Genomic DNA, 21,465 nt, shown 5'->3' with positions numbered 1-21,465 from the left:
GGATGCACACATGTATCATTAGGCGTCATTAAGCACAAATTATACAGAGAGAAAGAGAGAGACAGATGCTGTTGTTGGCACATTATTTTGCCCCCCCTCCCCTCCCAATCTGCAGCCAGGGGGAGGGAAAAAGAAAGAGGAGAGAGAGTGAGGGAGAGTTAATCTAATACATGTGTGGTGTGATTAAAGGAAGAGCTTCACTGCTGTTGACATTTCAGATGAATGTGACGCCCGGAGAAAGGGATATTAAACATACAGGAAGATATCAAACAAGGGCAGGAGAAAAGGAAGAGAAAGGGTTAAAAATCCAAATCTATCAGAGGGAGATCTCCCCTCCTCTCTCTCTCTCTCTCTCTCTCTCTCTCTCTCCCCCCCTCCCTCTCTCGACCACTTGGCTGCTCGCTGCCTCTCTCTCCACCTGTTAGTGCGGACCCCTCATGCACTCACATCCACCTGTTTGTGTAGGAATCTCCTCCACTCACAATCAGAGGTAAGAAACATTTTTTAGTTTGATTCTCAGTGCTGTCTGGTGCGATTTGCTGCTCTTTTACTGGTTGCTGCCGTTTCTTGTTTTTTATTATTCACTTCTCAGAGGCTTTTGCATTTTTAAAAAATAAAAAAAAATTGCCTGCTTTTTCTGTGCTCTCGTCTGTTTCTCTTTTTAGATGTGACTGCTCTGCATGTGCATATCAGCAGCAGGAAATCATTCCTTATTTTACTCAATACTGCACAATTTTTAAAACTTGCACTTTACTTGAGTTCTGGTGCTTTTTATTCCATTTAAAACTTCTACTGCACTATATCTCAGAGGGAAGTGGAGTAAAGTCTGGAAGCTGTATTTAATAGTTGCATTTCAGATTGAATTTTTATCAAAATATGTATGGAAATGAATAATTTTAATGACATTAAGTTGTCTTTCTTATGAGGTTTAATTAATCATGATGCATTGTTAACATTATGAAAGGTAGTCCATTAACAAGAGAGTATTTTGTTTAGAAATAGTTTACAACTTTTAAGGTAATGTGCTATAAAAAAGACTTCTTAGATTTAAGTCAGATTTTCTGGTATGTGTACTTTAAGAAATTAAAAGCTTTTGTGATCCAGTGATGACAGCTAAATGTTAACAGCTTTATTGTATTCATTTTGTGCAAATCATTTTTTTTGTAAAAAAATAAAAATAAAAAAATGCACAAATTAACTTTAAATTAATTAATACAATACTGGAACAGACCCCTGTGATCTGACATTAAACAATGGGTTATAAATGGTTAAAATGGGCTCATCCATGATCAGTTTCATTCTTAAAAAAACTAGTCACATGTTGCTTTGCATTTGTTTCAATAATCCCATAATATATAATACACTCTGCATAATGGATACTTTAACCTTTAATAAACTTGTAATGAAACTGCCTTGTTTCAGGCTTCGTGATGGGGCTTTAATTTATCATCTTCAGCATATTTTTTTAGGATTATAGTGTAAAAACACAAATTGTAATCCTTCAGTTTATCAGAAAACAAAAAAATCCTTATATAAGGGAGATGACTTGATACTAGTATAGTTTTCAGATTAAACTTTACTAAAATATTGTGTTGAATGAAGGAATTTTACTGTTGAAAACATGCTTGTTTGACTTGCATGCTGCTCTTGGACGGACTGGTTTCTGTTCAGTGCACACAGAGGTAATCCACAGCCTGAAGGGATTACACTTCATGCATGCTTACCCTGATACGCCCTCCACCATTCTTATACCAGGTTTCTTTTACTCAGTCTCATATCAGTTTCACTCTGATTTGTCAGTGATATTAATCAAAAGTAGTGATATTATGCTGTAAAAGTATAATAATAATAGAATAAAAATGATGCAATTTAATCAGCAATATCAGCAAAATCTGCTTAAAAAGTAATTTATGTGGTTTTGCTGACCTCTCGTGGTTGTCTTCTACTGATGTAGATGTGCAGTCTAGGGCGTGTCAGTTCCATAGACTGTATAAATAATGGACGTAGCTACCATGACGTCACACATTCGTCTCGTTTTGAAGCCTCAAGTTTGGAATTTGCGCTGTTGCCATCTTGTTTTTTGCCTGTCCCTCAGGTAGCCCACCCTGAAATATGTGTAACTTTGGGCGATAATAGAATGTAAATTGGTGCGGTATAGAAAAATAAACCCACTGTACAATTGTCATGAATGTTGAAATTCACCATGGAGAGCAAAACCGTTTTCTGTACCAGGCTGTAAATGGGTTTATTTCGGCTGTAAAGTTGGACATTTTAACATGGAGGTCTATGGGGATTGACTCGCTCTTGGAGCCAGCCTCAAGTGGCCATTCAGTGAACTGCAGTTTTTGGCACTTCTGCATTGGCTTCATTATCCGTTTCAAAGGTTGCCGCTTGGTCAGTACACAGAAACCAACAGGGATTATGCTTGATGTGTCTTATACATTTAAGACAAATCAGTACTGCCAAATTTCAGCCTGGCATCCTCACTAGTTCGGTGTTTTAGCAGCCCTAAACTCAAAACTCTGGCGCTGCATGTCACTGTCGACAGGCAAAAACGGAGCGGCGCTTTGTGATTGGGCGTTATAAGCCATGACGAATCCTTCTGTGAATGGTCACACCTCATGTCATGTGACCACTTTGCGGAAGAAAACATGCTAAATCAGCCTGTGAACCATTACTACCCGGCGTTATTTCAACATTTATAATGCGTTACAGGCGTTGCTGACCTTGTTGTCTTTGTTAGCAGCTGCTGTGGAGTTAAATTCTAAATTTTATCACGCTGCTACTGCTTACATGCACAGGGGGCAAGTTATTATCTAAGCGATTTGCAACAGTTACCGTGTTCAGTGATTCTTCCAGTTTACAGCGGCTTCTGCATGCACAATGTACCCAAACAGTCATGTGATATGTGTTTTAAGGCGTGATAGTATGGATGGAGATAAGAGCTGCAACGGTGCTAAAATGCTCATATGGGCGGAAATTGTTTTTGTTTTAAGACTCCATCTCATATTTTAAACAGATCAATGTTCTGACCTAATAGTTATGCTGGTTGCACAATCAGGACATAAGCCTTCTTCTTTCTAGACTGGGTGTAAATCTCTTGCCTTGTCAGGGGTCGGCAGAAAGTCAAAATCTAGGCTGTGTCTATAGTAACGACTTATAGTAACTACTGCTTGTAACAAAGTGGCACATCTCATATTTAGACTTTAAAATGAGTGGGCTTTTTGGATAAAGTATTTGGGACAGGAGCAATCCTGTATGTAGCAATCCTGTATGTGTAGAGTTTTCGATCCTGAGATCAATTTGAAGTTTTTGAAGAGATGTCGCCGGACTTGCAGTTTGTATCAGACCACAACACAGCACCACCTGCATTGTAGTAGTGGAAAGAAACATGTTTTTATGCGAATGATGTGTTTCAAAATACAGTTGGAGACATCATCAGCATCCACAAGTCCACTGCCATCCGCAGGGTGTCACTGGCACTGAGCTGCCACCTTGGCAGTATCCTCACCTCCACACTGACAGTGATAAAACAATGATTCTGCCAGGCCTCTGGCTTTCTTTGCATCATGGGCTTCATTAATGGGACTCACATTTAGATCCAGGCACCATCTGAACATCAGTATCTTTATGTCAACCACAACCATTCAAATGTTCACACTGCTATGTTATGTTGTCTTTGATTTGGTGGCGAGATGACAAACGCATCCTCTGGGAGAGAGTTTTATACCAGGACTTCAAGGCTGGCAGAGTGACTTGGCTGCACCTCTGTGACAGCAGCTACCCACAGAAACACTAGCTTATTACACAGATAATCACTCTGTGGAAAGAGCGAGAATGGCCTATAACACCATTCACTTGTTCAGTTGTTGTGCGACTCATTAAAGTGCAAGTAAGCTATTGTGCATATCTTTCAAAAAGTTTCCTTTGCACATATATATCTATTTCTTCTGTTACTTCCACTTGAACTTTAATATTTGCCTTTATGCTGTCTTTATTCTGACTTATTCATTTCATGCCTCCAATTATCTGCAAAACTGAAAAACTGAATAAATATGTAAAAATTGAGCTTAGTACAAAACAAATGAAAATTTAGTATAATTAAGTTGAAAAATTAAGGTCATTAAATTTAGTAAAAAATATGGTTACAAAGAAAGTGAGAAAACTCAGTAGATGTTATTCATATGTCAGCACCATGGATAGCGCCATCTGCTGAAAGGGGGAGAGGGAGACAGACTGTGACGCTATCCATGGTGCTGAAACTTTGAATCAGTGCCTGCTGTCATTTCTAAATATGAAAGAGACAAAGATGAAGAGACTAAATACATAAATAAAGAAACAACTTGCCACTTAGTTAGAAATTCAGGCTTGACAGTACCCTAATCATTAGCATTTTTAAAGTTTCACTGCCTTCACATGGAGATGAAGGATGCTCCCCTAAAACTGTCTGCACTGCGATAGCAGCGTTCACTGTCCTCCACACACATCTGTGGCACCAAGAGGATCCCCCTCACCAAGCTACACTATCAGTCACTACAGGAGGTAGATGTGCACCCTATGGTCCCTGCAGTGCACTCGTCCGTGGACAAATAGTCCGTACACACCTAATTAGCTAAGGCAGATCTGTCCTACTGTTTAAAAACATCCTTATCATTGAAATAGTGTACTGCTACAGTTCAAATACATTTTCTGCAAATAATCAATATAAAGGGCAACATGGAAGTTAATATCGCCCCGGTTCCCTCGACAAAAAGCTAATTGGACTTTTTGGACGGATTTTGGGTTATTGCAGAAGATAAGGTCTGTGGCCAACACTTTATGATGCTTGCAAATTTATGACACAAGTTTTGTTCAGCAAGATGGTCTCCACAAATGAACACCACTTTTGCGATTATTTAAGCGTAAATGCAATTGCCAAAAGTAAAAAGCTAACGTTAGGTTAAAAACGAACAACACCATGGTTGCATGATGGAAACAAAGTAGGAGGGCTTCGGCTTCCTATAGGCAGCTGACACATCACAGCAATAAGAAGGTGCTCTTTGGTGAAATAATGGAGATATTTGAAAAAAAGGCGCTCTTCTTCTGATAAAAAGCTAGTTCATGATGGAACAGAAAAAAATTTGCCAACATGTCTTGGCCAACACAAGGCCTTCATAAGGGCCTGTTTGTAAATAGTTAAATAGTGAAATTCCAATATGTGACTTAGGCTAACTGCTAGAACGCTGCTTTTTTCCACTGTTTCTTTTCAATAAAAAAAAACAAACAAACAAACAAAATCCTTACATATATCACTTTTTTCATTTAAAAGAACAATGAAATATTCAGTGAAATTTTCTGCAAATGTTATCACTGGAATCTCTGGTTGGCAAAAAAAAAACAACCAAAAAACCCTTTTTATTTCAGATTTTCAGTCTAAAAAAGACAATATGCATGTAACTGTAGAAGATCAATTCTTCCTCAGGTTGTTAAATCCCCCATATTCTCATATTCTGTTTGGCTGGAGTTGGTTGTTTGTTATTTCTTGAACATCATTATTTTCCTCCATTCTTCCTCAGAAAATGCCTGTAACGCTCGTTTTTTCTTGGCTCATGCAACTTCTTCAAAACAGCCCGTACCATCAGGTCTGTGTCAGTATTGATTTACATGCAGCTGTTGGAGGGGATGAATTATAATGCGCTGTTTTGGTAACGGGAGAGTTTCAAATCCCAGAGAAAAGTTTGGCAGGCGGAGTGAATTAAATTATGTTGTTTTCTCCTCTAACTGCAACACGTGGTTAATTATCCATGAAACAGGACAGTGAAGTGTGAAGCAGCCTGGTGGTCGGTCATCACTCTGGATAAATACAATATTATCTACTAATAATTATCAACAGTCTGTCCAAGTCTCCCCTCTGCCTGGTGCATGCTGGGAGAAGCTCCTGTCAGAGTGGTAGTAGATTTGACACACATGGTATATAAGATTAATGGGTAGAGTTGAAGATAGTTGATTTTAAAAAAAAATAATTAAAAGAAGAGATGGCATCAAAACACAGATGGAGAGTAATGAGTCAGAAATTTGGGAGAGGCTTGAGTTTTAAGCAAGTACGAAGTGTACAAAATTTTAAGTGAGTCAGAGTCATGGTATTTTACAGGATAGCTCAGAGTGGTGCCTGCGTCACCTCAACTATTTAATTTTAGATGCAGATGGAATATCAAAGAATATACAACAGGTAGTTCCGACCAAGCAATCTGATTGGTCCACAAGACATTTAGAACATGCTCAGATTAGCATGATGGCACACCTTCCTCATCACTGAGAGAATTACTTTGCTGTTTCTGAATCACCACTTTTGAAGAAATCCCGATTATCATACCAATTGAGATAGTAGACAGCAACATCAATGAACATCTATTTCACTACATTGAAAAGTGAAAGCTTGAAGAAAGCAAATAAGGATGATCACATAAAGAGCAACAGCCAGCTCACTGATAAACTAACTATATGCTAACATTAACCAGCATAATCCACCATGTCCTGAACAGACACTTTATAAACACTGAGAAAAAGTGACATTTGCGTGTATGAACATAAAACAGCAAACTTCACTTCAAAACAAAAAACTTCTCAGTTCAGGAAATATACGCAAAGTAATTGGGACTGTATCTATATGTATATATGTCTATATATATATATATATATATATATATATATTTATATATACGTATTAGTTGCTGGCCCATGGCCTATATATGTTACTTAATGTTTCCTCATACATATTGTAAGAAAATGCAAACACAACAGTTTGTATGATCGTATGAATTGGCACGCTGTTGAGTTATGGAGGTTTAGTTTAAGAATAGAAACATCCTGAAGGCATATTTTAAAATGGCTGAAAGTTCACATGGTTTTGACTACAGAAAAACCTTGTGTCATGTGACTTATCCACTGACGGGCCACTGTGGACCGCTTCCCTCTTTACTCCCAGCAGCACACTAGTAGAGTGATTGCAACCTTCCAAATTACATGGATTATGCACAAATTACAGGCTCATCACCATGTAATATATGTACAAAGCATTAGTGCCCGAGGTGCATTACTTTCAGTAGGAAAATGAACAGTACATGAGACGGCCTGGGCTTGCCATAGGAAATTAGTTATGTTGATTTTCTAATATTGTGCTTCCAAACAGACAAACGTTAAACCATGACTCATACACATCATGATTATGGACCACATATTCAGACAGTCTCTCCTTAAGGACTTGGCTGCTCTCAGATGTTCACATTAAAACTAACAGGAGTCATTTTTACCCAGAATGAAAAAAGAGAGATTGAGTGGGTGTGAAGTGGGCGTGATGGTAGCAGAGCTCCCAAAGAAGGTTCATGATGCTGTTGGACGGTAGACAAGCACTTTGTTTGAAACATAATGAGTTTAACGTTATTCCCCCGAAATCCCGAAACTCTACAGCCACATGTCCTGCCTGGCATGGATGAAACAGATGTGATCCCTCACCGACTTCCCATCTTTAGAGGCTGTGTCCAACAGACATTTTTTTCTGAGGCCACGTATTTAGGCCATGCTACAAACAGCAGCAACGCGACAAGCCGCTGGACATGAATTCAGCGTTGAGCACTGCTGGTTGGGTGTTTTTTTCTGAGCGCCCAGAGTTCAAATTTGGGAAAAACGTTGCGCACGTCACGATCACTTCAGCGGTTCAGTCACAGTGAAAGAGAGACGTATATTACAAAGACAAACCGTCATATATGACATGTGCAAGTGCAACAACAACAACAACAATGGAGGAGAAATCTGAATTAACCCTTAGGGCCTTGTGCTACTTGAAGACATCTTTCACAAGTATTTAAACCTTTGAACTCAGCTAAGCAAATTGGAGTTTTTGCTTTCAAAAACATGGGAAAAAAGACAACTTGGTAAGGAATGTTCCACAAATTGAATGAAATTAGTAGATTTAGAATTTAAAAATAAAAAAGCTAGGGAAAAATAAATGGAAAGGAAAAAACTACAATTACTTTTATCATAAACAGATTTTATGTTACTAAATTATTATACATTTTAGGCACTTTTCTGTGTCATTTCCTTGTGTATGTTTTATTTTTTACTTAAACTTACTTTCAAAGAGTTGACTGACCAACGCATCTTCACATAACGATTTGTATGATATCCTATAAATTAGTCGCCAAAGAATGGCATGACATCCTTAATGCAGAGTTATGTCATCAACTTAAAGTTACTGTGGTAAGAGTTTATGGAAAGAAACATGGTGAGGATGTACCTTAAAATGACTCAAAGTTCACTCAGAGTTTACATGGTTATGAACACCAGACTCAAGGGAAAGATCCTGTGTTTTGTAACCAATCCACTGCCCTCACCTGCCTTCTTACTCGACTGATCGGTACTGCGTTCTGGTTTTCGTTCTCGTGATTATGTAGGGTATGTAGAAATTTGGATGCAATACTTTTTGGTCGTAAAAACTTACCAACAGAGCATGACAACAGGTTGAACTGACAGTAATAATTGAGTTAATTGTTGGAACTTTACAATTTTATGATGTTTTAAACACAAATTCATTAATGAATGAAATGAGAAAACAGTTGACAGATTAAGTGATGACAGAATAATTGTTAGTTGCAGCATGATCTGGTGAAATCAGGTGATGCCACAGCAGCATGAGCGTGAGTGCTTTGTGTTTCATTTGCAGAAACTGAATTCAGAAAGGATTATTTAAGTAATAATCACTGAGTATTGGCATGATATGTGAGGCCGCGATCGTCCATAGCTTTGACCCATCCCTCCTCAACCTTTCCTCATCTGTCCCTCTGAAACCTGTCAGTAAGTATTCAGAGTGACAGCACTCTGACCACTGAGCCACAGTCACAGCGAAGGGGAGGCCATTAATGCAGAGAGCAACATGGAGACAGTGACACGTCTGCAGACAGAAAAGACAAAAACAAGCGACACAGACGGGATGGGGGGCGGGGGAGAGAGAGAGAGAGAGAGAGAGAGAGAGGGACGAGAACAAAGAGTGACAGGCAGGTGAGATAGGATGGTAAAGAGGAGAGAGGGTGAGGGAGGGAGGTGAGGATGCAGAAAGAGAAGCATTTTATGTGTCCTCATTAGCATAGTCGGCTCTGCTTTCTCCCTCAGCTTAACTCTCCACTGCTGAGTCTCACCAGTAATCCCACTGTGACTGAATATCAGTCACTGGACCAACACCAGATTTCACTTTCAAGTGGGAGAATGTTTCCGCCGATAAATGCTGCTTCCTCCTGAATTAAACATAACTACATCAGCTCTACAGCGGAGCACCACTCATCTGAAACAGCCAGCATAAAGAGATGCACATAATGGAGCTGGGAATGATAGAATAACAAAAACTGCAAAACTTTGGTCAAATTTAAGAGACCGCATCTCATAATCGTGATTTCTAAGGCATAATCAGTCATAATTATACTTAGACGATGACTTAGTATCTCAAAAATATGACTGAGTAGGATACAATTTAAAAAATGAAAAAAACTATTCACTGCTTTAAATTTCAAACTGATTACTTTATAACGTTGTATCCTTAGACCAACAATTTGTATTGAGGCTGGGGGATATGGCTTTAAAGTAATATCCCAATATTTTAAGGCTATATCGCGATACACAATATATATCGTGATATTTTTAAATGTCCTTTAAACTGTAAAAAGTCAAATAAAGTTGCTACTGTTATATAACAGAGTTGAATACACTACTGTTATACATTTAATACAGTTAAAAGGAAGCTGATGACGTAAAGTCATTTGCTGTGCGTGCATTTTTGTAGGATATCATACTGCCCGCTCTATGAGAATACATTGTTCCTTAATGTGATGAGCAAATAAGATGTGCGTCATATTAGAAATTCATGTTGCATGTCTTTCAAGGGCGGAATTTTGACTTTCGTGCTCATAATTCCTGTTTCCTGTTAGATTACTAATTTCTCTCTTTTGACCTTAAAGTCATGGAAGAAAATAAAATGTTTGTCTCTGTGAAATCCTTACTCACAGCATCGTAAACTCTTGTGGTGTTTTATGAGCCTCCAGACTCATGAGCCTGCTGCTGAAACTGGATTTCCTTTGTTCTATTTAATTTCCTTGCCAGCACCTGTAGCCATTCTTGTAACACTCTCAGTCTGAATGCTTTAAGATCTACAGCAACGTGGTCAATTAAAGTCGCCTTGTAGCCTTGTGGTGAGAATTAACTTTGTTAATTTTATCTTGGAGTACCAAAAACTGCATGAATAAGCTCTTCATCTTCTGCTAATAACAGCAAACTAAAAACATCCGAGGGAAGAATCCAGCAGAACTCAGCACATTTTTATAGGGTGGATCACATAAACCTTTTTTTTATAACCAACTTCATGCAGAGCAAACCAACAAATCTTCTCCAAGCTACATTAAAAAAAGAGGCTGTCATTATTGTTAAGAATGACTGCGTAGGAGAATGAAATCATGCATCCCGAGATCCATAAAAGATACTGGAAGCCTGAAAATGGAGTCCAGTTGAGTCATTTTCAGTCACCAGTTTGATCAACCCACTCACTCTGTCCCCACCTTTTATTTTAGATATACTGTAAGGCTCCGCTTCAGCCTCCCTGCAGAGCTTTTTAAAGAGTCACATGCCAACATCCACGTCTCCCGCTGTTTTAATGTCTTCAGATGAGCGTCTGATTTGTCCTCTCTCCTCGCGATCCCCCGTCTCCTACCAGCAAACATGAAGAAGGCTGCAGGTCTTGCAGAGTCAAATCAGGCGACACGTTTGATAATTGGAAGCAGCTGTTTTGGGATAATGAGGAGTCCACTTCTTATCCGCTTTCCAGCGGATGCTTTGTTAATGCGACTTTAAATTATTTGACAGGAGCTGCGTTATAACAAGTCAAGTACGTGTATAGAAAATTAGGGGTCAACAGATTATGGGCAAAAACAAAGTTTTGTGTTGCAGTTTGTTATGTTCCAAATTCTAAATTTTGACTAGGGATGATAACAATTAATCGATGATCGATTAATCGAGCCTTAAGAATTGAAACGAACATGTGAAATTAAATCGATTAATCGACAGGCTATGAAATGCTGTCAAAGAATATGCAATATGTTGCTGTGAGCTTTGTCTGAGGATAAAACGCATTTGGTATTGTTTAAAATAAGCAAAGTTAATGTTTTTTTTCAAATTTACAGATTAATTGACTGTTAATTTTACAGATTAATCAATTGAGGATAGTGCTTAGAATTCGCAACCCTAATATTGACAGAAAGATTTTTAAGTTTTATTGTAAATGCATATCGGTTCCAATATCGGTTACTAGTCTCATTAACTACTGATAATTGATATCGGTATTGGCCCTAAAAACCAATATCAGTCGACCTCACTAGAAAAAAAGAAATTTTTTATATGTGTGGTATTAGTACTTTTACTGCAGTAAAGGACCTGGACACTTCCTCCACCACAGACAGTGATGAAAACTCTGGTTATCATTTCATGTTTTAGCTTCGTGAGGATGCATGTAGAGTGAGTTGATTATTGTCAGACAGACACACCAAGAGGCATAGACCCTCAGCATGTTGCTACATTTTACAGAAGAGCCACTTCACTTTAACAGGAAAAGAGAGTCAGGTGTTTCTCTCTCATGAGATACAACACTGTACATTCAATCCACTGATGCGTGTGTGCAAAGGCTGAGCTCTGTGACTGCGGCACAGCTTCTTACAGTTAAGTCTTTCCTCGTGGGTGGATGAAAAACTGGAGCAGATTCATAGTTTTCCCTTGCTTTCATTCAGGTAAAAACATCCACATTACATACTGACTATTTTGACTTAACAGCATCTTTGACTTAACACCACCTTAAAGGGACAGTACGCTGACTTTTACACAAAAAGATCAAATTTGGGTGTCCACCTTGAAAGTGTGCTGATTGTATGGATGTTCTGTGCTGCTGGTGGGGAAGATGTTTGTGAAGCATCCATGTTTTCACAGACATGGATTTAATCTGTAAGTGTAACCTGACAGGTTTTGTGGAAGCATACAACTGTGAGGTTGTAATTTTAGTCTTTACACTGTCAGCAGAGTGAAATTAATTTAAGTTTTCGAATTTCTCCTACATTTCTTTCACGATGTGGTTTGCTTTAGTGCAGCGGTTCTTAAAACTCTTTACACTGTGCACCCCCTCTGAAAAAAACAGGCTCTTTGGGTACCACCACTATGACTGATGTTAAAATGCAGCAGAGTAAGTCTTCCCTACAGCTACAGATAGTTGACGCAGGAGGGAGGTTTATTCCTAATGAGAAGATTTACTTGTCATTGACAGTTAAAACTAAGCTGTGTAAAAGGGGCAGCACTAGAACTGGCACTTAAACACTTCAAATCAGCTCTCATACACCAAAAGAGCCAGGCCCTTATCAGCTGAGCTGGAGACTTCACTGGCACCGTTAAAGTAGCCACAAGCGGCCTTTTAATAGCCCTCCACTTTGGTTTCAACAGGGCTGCTTAAAATGTTCCTCTTGATCTGCGCTTCTTTTCTAGTTGGAGTCACGACTGCAGTGTAATTGATTTTACCTCTGCTCACTATCTTACCACCACTGCTTAACTCATAACTAATCATGGGTGAATGTGCTATGTTCATGACAACCTAGCAGAATGATGTCAGAGCTACAATATTATAGTTATAGTTATTATATTTTTGCGATGGAAGATTAAAGAAAAAAAGTTAGATTTCAAGAATGAAGTCATAATATTATAAAAATAAAGTCATTACTTTCAAGTCGTATTGTTACGGAAAAAAATACATAATATGAAGGAATGAAGTCATTGTTTTGTGAGAAAAAAGTTGTAATTTGATGAGAAAAAACTCATAATATTATGAAAATGAAGTTAGAATTTTATGAGAAAGGGGATATTATATTTTGGAATAAACATATTGCCAGCAAACTCTAAAACAGGTGAGAGAATAGGTCAACAGGTTACCTTTCAACTGTGTGTGGCACAGCGTGACACCGGGAACAGTGGTTGTCAAAGAGGCTGAATGTGCTCTCTCCTGTTTTATAGTTTGCTAGCAATATGTTTATAACTGTAATCTAATATCCCCTTTCTTGTAAAAATATGACTTTATTCTCATAAAATTAGGCCTTTTCTTCTTTTAAAATTATGACGTTATTCTTGCAATATTACAAGTCTATTCTCAAAAAAATCTGACTTTATTCTTGTAATGTAACAAGTTCATGCGGAAAAAAAATATGACTGTTTTCTTCTAAAACTACAACTTTATTCTTGTAATATTATGACTTTTTCTTATATATTCTGACTTTATGTTCAAAGTCAGTTCCTCAATGTGGCCCCCTAAAACTCCATTGTATATTTCAAATTACACTTTAAGGATCACATAGTTTAACTATTTCATTTGAAATGTTATAGCATTTTGACAGCATTACATTTTTTTAATATTTCAGATTTCTTCATGTACCAATAAAGGGGGGTTGCATACTATAGTTTGAGAATTTAAGTGGATCCTTCAAGAGCCTAATTTGTTGGGAAAAAACAGTTCAAAAACAACTTTTACAACTTTTATTATTCCGCTAAAAAATAACACATTTTTTTCTCCCCATCTATAAAAGAACTACTTAATTTCACAGTGCGTAAATTAATGGACACTCTGTTTGTAAATCTCTTCTAGACGTTGCTCTTGTGTTACACATCAGGTCCCTGACGTCAGATCTGACCAGTTAAGTTTACTTTCAGAAAGGTTACCAGCAGAGCCTGAAGCCTCAGCTCTGACTCATTCAGACTGTACAGATGGCAGTTGGTGTTAATCACACTGGGGACGCTGGGGACATGTCCCCACCACTTTTTAAAATGGCCAATTTTGCCATCTCCTCTTTTAAAAAGCACATTTGTTCAAACTGTCTAAAAAAAGCTTGCACAAAGATATGTTAACTAACGTATGAGAACGCTTTGAGAACATTTTATTTGCATAATAAGATGCAAATAAAAGAAACGTGGTTTTAAGCCTCCGTGAACCAGTCAAGTTGCACTTAGAGTTTACATCCACATCTGTGAAAACATGGATACTAATTAGTTCATCCTTGGAAATTCTTTTTGAGATATCACTTTTATGAGAATGAGATGGACGCAAAGTTACAGTGACCTCAATGTTTGATGACCAAATCCCAATCAGTTCACTGGTAAGTCCTGGTGGACCTTTGTGTCAAATTTGAAGAAATTCTCTTCAGGCATTCTTGAGATATCGCGCTCACAACAACTGGAAGGAGGACCCAGAAACATAATGCCTCTGGCCACTGCTGCTGCCAGTGCAAAGGCAAACACACAATGTCAACACACAAGAAAGAAAAATGTGTATTGATCAAAAATGCTTTTGGTCAAAAACATTGTGGTATTTGATATTCAATATATCCCTAATCCCAATATACATACAATATATCCCTGAAGACTTTTGTTTAGCTGCTAGCATTCACTCTATATGAGGGCCTGAACTCCCTTTGTTTCTTATTAAAAGACTGAATTTCTAGAGTCAGTTGAAGATATGACAATATAATGCGGACTCTCACAAAAAAAGGGTTTTGGAGACCAGTTGTCCCTCAGTATGGACATATATTTATTGCTACTTCTATGTTAGGAGCTCTCTACTCTGCAAGTATGACAAAAAGTTGTTGGGAGCAAAGGTTCAGCACTTTAACCCTTTGAAACCTGAGTAAATTGTCTTGATTTCTTTCAAAAGCATGGGGAGAAGGCAACGAGCTATTAAACAGGGAATGGCCAAAAAATAGCAAGAAAGTAGTATAATGTTATAAGAAAATTAACTGAAAAATTGAAAAAAATAAAAATAAAAAAATAAAAATAAAAAGGAGCAAAGAGAAAGACCTCTAAAAGAAAAAAGAAAAGAAAAGAGAGAGAAAATACTTTTAAAAATGTGTTACCTTCTTCAAGATAATTTTAAACATATAATTAGAAGTTTAATATTTTGTGGACTTTTTTCCCCAGAAAGACTTTAATAATGTTTGATAATAATCATCCCCAACTGATTTTCTCCTCACCTTCTATTTCTTTGTTTCCCCATTCATTGGACATTTCTCGTCAAGTTGCTCGTTGCCTTTTTCCTGCGTTTCAAAAAGAAAATCAAACCATTTTCTCAGCGTTCAGAGGTTTAAATACTTATGAAAGGCATCTGAAGGCAGCACAATAAAACTGATGTCACTCCAGATTTTAAAGGGTGAACCAACAGTCGGGCTGATGTTGATCAGCATTATTGTTAACGGAGCTGACTGCAGAAGCCATATCTGGTGGTTCCTGTATGTACATCAGCTTGACCAGGCTGCTCTGTGTCTGTGTTGAGCAGTAGTTGGGCAGGATCGACATTGTTCTTTTGGGGCACTCTCTAATTTTGAGTGGTTTGTGTTGTTTTCAAAGGGAAAGACCTTTTTTGTGTTTACTGCTGGTTGACCCAGACACAGAGTCAGAAGAAGATGAATATAAAAGGGATTTATTGTGAAAGATTGAAGGTGGGATAAGCGAGGAGGCAGCTGGCCGAGGCAGAGGGTAGAGAGCGATGAGCAATGGCTGAAGAGACCGGAGCGAGGCGGACGGGTGAGGGGGAAGGGTGGATGGTTGGTTGAGAGCAGGCAGGCAGGTTGAATGAGGTCCAGGGTAGCTGACTAAACGATCTGGCCATGAGAAGATGAAGGACCTGAAACAGTAGTGTGAGGAGCTTGATAGAAGGCAGATTTGAGAGATCAGCAGGTAACCAGGAGCCAGGAGAGAGTGTGAAAGAGTGCATGCATGCACACACACACACACACACACACACACACACACACACACACACACACAAAAGACATGGCCGTGACTGCAGGGGTCAACAGATATTGTTAACTGATAACATATTTCGATCAGATGTGCATTTACAATCAAAATGAAAGAAAAAAATTAATTAATGAAAATTAGGGGTCGACAGATTATTGGCCTGGCCATTTTTAGGGGCTGATATTTGGCATTTTGCATTTTTGGCATCTTATTATCTGTATCATCGTTTTATTTTAATGATCACCGATAAAATTAATTAATGAAAAAGTATGTATTACACTCAACACCAGGAAAGGAGGTCTGCCATGAAAAGTGTTCTTTACAAAATTAATGTAACAAGGGGGAAGTGATATCCAAATGGTCATATTGTGTGGTATTCCTTCAATCTGTAAACTAAGTAGTGGAGTGTTTCTCCAACCAGAGATGGGTGTTGACAATTAATATTGACCACATGAAAATCAGCAATACCTACAATTCTACAATTCTACAATTTCATTTAGCAGACGCTTTTATCCAAAGCGACGTACAACACAAGCAAGAATTTAGACTTAAGGAAAAAAAACCCTTAGTAAGTGCAAAAAGTGCTTCAGGTGTGATTGGTCACAGGTATTGCCGTCTTGTGGCAGAAGAAGTGCCGCACAGCCTTCCCTCTTATATTCGCTGGATACGAAATATCTTATATTTATATCTTGTATCAGATTGGATCCAGCTTCTTGCTAATATTTTCAGTTTATTTTAATTGGACCACACTGTTTTGTCAGCCTGAGTCCATCTAGCCTGCTCCTTCATCCACTCATTGCCACATTGTTTAGTCAGCTACTCTGGATCCCATTCAACTTGCCTCTCTGCTCTCCACCAGCAGTCCACCAGCCAACTTCTTCAAGTCACAGCATCCCCCTCCATCCACCCATCTATCTATAGTCTTCCACTTATCCAAGGACGGGTCGCGGGGCCAGCAGGCTGAGCCCAGAACTCCACACGTCTCTCTCCTCAGCAATGCTTTTCAGCTCCTCTTTACAAGTGGAAAGCGAAAGCACTCCCCCTCACCCCACTATTATTCAACACCATTCTGTCTTATGCTGATCAGCATTCATTTTACAAAATAATCTACCAGCAATATGCACTTGCAGACAGGAAAACTGCAGCATCATGTTAGTTGACGTCACACTGCAACAATCTCAGAACTTAATCATTTTGATGAGACCGAACAAAACTCCAGCAAGAAAAGCTAAAACTTCAGCCACATCATGCTATGCAACGCAATGCAATATAACACAACACAATCCAGGGCATTAAAACATAATACAAGCAATGCAACGCAACAATACACAGGGCTCAAAATTGCAAATATTATGCAATGCAACACTGAAAATCACGATTATTTTGATTGATACTGAAATCATGATCATTTAATATGACTACTCACTGGCCTCCAGAACATCATGCAGTTATTGAACATTAACTCTGGTGTTTATTTTTAACACTGGATGTCCTTTAACTTGAAATAAAAGTGAACTAAAAAACAATGAAAGCTTTGTTGAGCAGCCATGACTGTAACACATCCTACACATTACTGTAGTTTGTTCACATTCACATAATAATAAAACCTTGCCCTACTAATATAATTTAACAATACATAACGGCTCTGTATCAGTAACAGCTAAACAAATTTTGAAGTGGGATCAATGATTGTTTCACTAACTCAGAAGAGACTCAGCTGACAAACATTTCTCAAATATATGTTTAGGAGCAGCTGGGAGTGTCACTACTATGAGAAAAGCTGGTCCACCTTAACAGTCCACCTTAAGGGAGCCTGGTCAGATTCCAGTGGGAAGCTAACTTAGCTTGCTAACTTTGGGGCTAACTTCTGTCGCTTTAATCAGCAGCTGGCGAGCAAGTCATGGGAACATTTCTCAGGTCTTTCAGAATTGTAGCTTTTGTTCTCTGACACATCGCACAGCTGCGTTTCACGTCATTCTTCGCTGCAGCCTCACTGTCATCATCACCAAGTTTCAAAACGACCAAAGAGGTAGCGCCCTGGGACTCGCTGTTTTCAACCCGTGCTTAAACTTCTATTTGGAATGTGGAGCACAAGAAAGGGTGCACTTGATTTACAAAATAAAAGACAAAATGGGAGCAACATTGTAAAATTCATTATGCTGAACATAATTGTTTCATCTCGATTATCTTGTTTTGAAAATTGAGGGAAGCCAAAATCGTAATCGAAATTAAAATCTGATTAATCGCCCAGCCCTAACACTACGCAGTGCAACACTACGCATGTAAAAAAACAAACAAAAGAAACTTGGGGCTTGGGGCTGCATAACAGCATTCGCACTGTAACTTTAAGGGAAATGTTCTATGGATTGGTGTAAAGGAGAGCAAAAGAAGAAATATGAGCGGTGCAAACTGATTAAGATGGAGGCTGAACAAAAGACAGCAAAAAATGTTGGAAAATATCCCAAAAAATTGCTGAACAGAGCTTGTTTGGAACATCCTCCAATGAAGGAATTGAGTATACCTATGCTAGTTTAGCGAAAATTGTTTTTTTTGGGACACAAGATACTTGACACAAGATGCTGTACAAGAATTTTGAAAAAGTTTTTCAGATGTTTTCTCACCCTTTTGTAGTCTTTCGTTTGGACTCTGTAAAAGTCTGTGTTCACTTCTATTCTGCCAATTTTCAATTTATACTGCGTTGGGGGGGACTATTCCTTTACTACTGCTCTCATTCTGCACCCTGAGCACCGTACTGGGTGTCAGACCGGGCATGCCCCTGCATTGTGAAGCAGCTGAATGTTTAAATATTCTGGCTGGAGGCCTCTCAAGCAGTTGACTTGATCCCTGGCGTTCAATGTGTAGGACTCCTTGTTAGGGAGCTGTCTTTGCACCCTTGGGTGGTTCAAGCCCCGTATACGCCTCCTATATCTTTTCTGTTATATCTTCAGATCTTAACAGTTACTTTACAGCACAGTGGCTGCTTCATTTTTCTGTGAGCGCCATCACTATCTACTTTCTCAAACTCAATAGGATCCCTCACACATCCAGCCTCCACAGACTTTCAATTTACTCCCTCTTTTCATGTGTCATACACACACAAACACACACACACGTATCCTCATTAAACACTCGCTTGTCAGTTACCTGCCACGGGCCACGGAAGCTGTTTTTGGGGATAAATTGTGTCAGACCTGGTGTCAGAAAAAAAATGTAAGCATTGTGTGTGCTTCCATTAACATCGGGAATCGAACAAGTGAGTCAGTGCAGCATAGTCTACCCATAATGACTCCCAACTGCTGCAGAGAGTGAGTGGAAATATTAAAATTGTCAGGTCGACACAACCTGAGATGTAATCCGTCCACAAGCTCTGCTTTGAGCTCAACGGGTCATGGTGATATTTAAATCCCATGTGCACATTCAAACTGACTGTGAATGGATCGACAAGCAAGTAGCATTTGTGTATCAAAGCAAGTAGCGGTGGTGGGCGGGGTATGAGGTCAAAAACGTAATTTCTAAATGAGGGAAAAAGGACTAAATGTGTTTCCAGCCCTTTCTCAGAATTTTAAATACAACATTATGTGATCTGATCAAAAACTTCAGACACTAAATGGACCCTTGTGGTGGCACTGATTCGTTAAACCTTTCTGTCTTTGTCTTTTCAGACTCTATGACGGTGCGGAGAGGAAAGAAGCTCAGCATCTCCATCCAGGAACACATGGCCATCGACGTTTGCCCCGGCCCCATCAGACCCATCCGACAGATCTCCGCCTACTTTCCCCGCCTGTCCCCTACCTCCCCCGGCCCTGTGTCCCCGAACCCTGCCACCTCCCCCCTGGCCCTCAGCCCTGGCTCTGTGGCCTCTGGGATGGGTGGGACTCACCTACTGTCCCCTCTGCTGGCCCATGGCCGGCCCGGCGGTGGCGGATCTTTGTCTCTGACCAGCAGCGTGGACACATCGGTGGAGATCAACAGCTCCGACAGTGACGACTGCAGTGAGCCTCGCTGTTGGCATGTGTCTGTCTGTGTGTTACTGTGCATCTCTACACACCTGTAGAGGCTTTTTGCATGATCCACATGATGTTTCACATGAAAGTTCAGGAAGAGTTCACTTACAGGAAGATATCTTGACATTAGTTAAATTTCCATCCATATGTAGTGTGAAATTTAAACAGAATTTACAGAAAATTGGTAAAAAAAAATGCTAATTTATTTGTTTTCCCGCCAATAATGGAATATTTGGAGTTGTTTTATTGATAAACAGTAGGTGGAATTAATTCTCCTTTCAGATGCCATTATACCATTGCAGAAGAAGCAGACATAAATAAAAAAGCACAAACAAAACCACAAACGATGGGAAAAAAATATAAGGAAAAAATATAATATAATATAATATTATATAAAAATATAATGGAAATATAAAATATGACTCTTCTGTATGTTTTATTTATTAATAAAGGGAGGTTACTGCCTCTCAATTGCTCCATACAGATCTAATATTTTAAGCTCTTCACACATTTTTAAGTTATATTCTTTACATATGTCAAGATTAATTTGCTTAATTTGCTATTCACATAAATTTTTTATTGATATACTAACCAGGGTTTATGCTAGATTTTTTTTTCGACAGTAAGTATGGCCGGCAATATTCCAGAACAACTGCCAGCCACATGTTTTAATTAGCCATATATCTGCCATTTAAACAGCAATAAAACACTTCAAATTATATAAATTAAGAATAAACTTAATACAGAAGCAGTCTGTTGAGCAGAATGACTAATCCCAGGTTCTGTAACACAGGCAAAGGAGGAACAGGACTCTGTGTCCAAAGCGTCACCTCCATACTGGACCCAAAATGTTGTCACGCAGCTGCCAAGTATTATTTTTAAAGTCTCGCCCTTCACAGCAGAAGCTCATTTCTCTGTCAGCAAATGATTCTGCTCTTCTGCTGTTCTCTCTCTTTTTGTGTGTGTGACACAGATGACAAATGTGTGCAATGGGGCACATACTTTATCATTATCATAATCAGATCATTTAGATCATATCTAATATGTCATTTATGTCATTCACAACACTTCATCAGTGTGTTTTCCTGCCAGATTAGCTCGAGGAAAATAGTCCTGACTGCTAAACTATTGCTGCACATCTATGAGACTGAGACTGCCGTGCACATGTTGTGTGCTTGGGAGGGACAAGGACGCTCACTTCAGGAGATACAGTATATATAGATCTGTTAGTAATGCATCTCCAATAATCTAGGCTGCATAATATATGTTTATATTTAAGTTATCTCGTTAACATAGTCTCTGTTGTATGTCACTCAATATGGCTAATGTAAACTCTGACACCAATTTTTCCACTTAAACCAAGCGTAAAAACTTTTTTGAAATCCTTTAAGTTTTGAAATTATTTCTACTTTTAGCATTTCCACTCAGTTGTCTTTTATTGCCCAAATTGTACTTGGGGTCATTTTATGGTGCGTCATCCTCGTGTTTCTTTTCCTAAACGTGACCACAGTGACATTATGACACTGACACTAAACCTAACTGACTTTGCGTTAAGTACGAAACTTTATGCTAAGTAGGTGTCATCATTTGTGGGTTGCTAATTTGGAGATTTTCATATAATCCACTGTGT

At 38.7% G+C, this 21,465-nt stretch overlaps 1 protein-coding gene across 1 annotated transcript in view; it reads left to right on the top strand.

The window, feature by feature from the left end:
- Positions 1–416: 416 nt before the first annotated feature.
- Positions 417–21,465, top strand: part of doc2a (double C2-like domains, alpha) — a 78,486-nt gene continuing 57,437 nt past the window's right edge. The window contains exons 1-2 of the mRNA XM_042504543.1: positions 417–490; positions 19,494–19,823. Of these exons, the coding sequence (XP_042360477.1) occupies positions 19,499–19,823 (325 nt within the window). The 5' untranslated portion in view covers positions 417–490; positions 19,494–19,498. The remainder of the gene's footprint in view (positions 491–19,493; positions 19,824–21,465) is intronic.

The sequence above is a fragment of the Plectropomus leopardus genome, chromosome 17 (assembly GCF_008729295.1).
Source record: "Plectropomus leopardus isolate mb chromosome 17, YSFRI_Pleo_2.0, whole genome shotgun sequence".
NCBI lineage: Eukaryota > Metazoa > Chordata > Actinopteri > Perciformes > Serranidae > Plectropomus > Plectropomus leopardus.
Note: the sequence above shows the minus strand (reverse complement) of the source record. Positions and strands in the feature narration are given on the sequence as shown.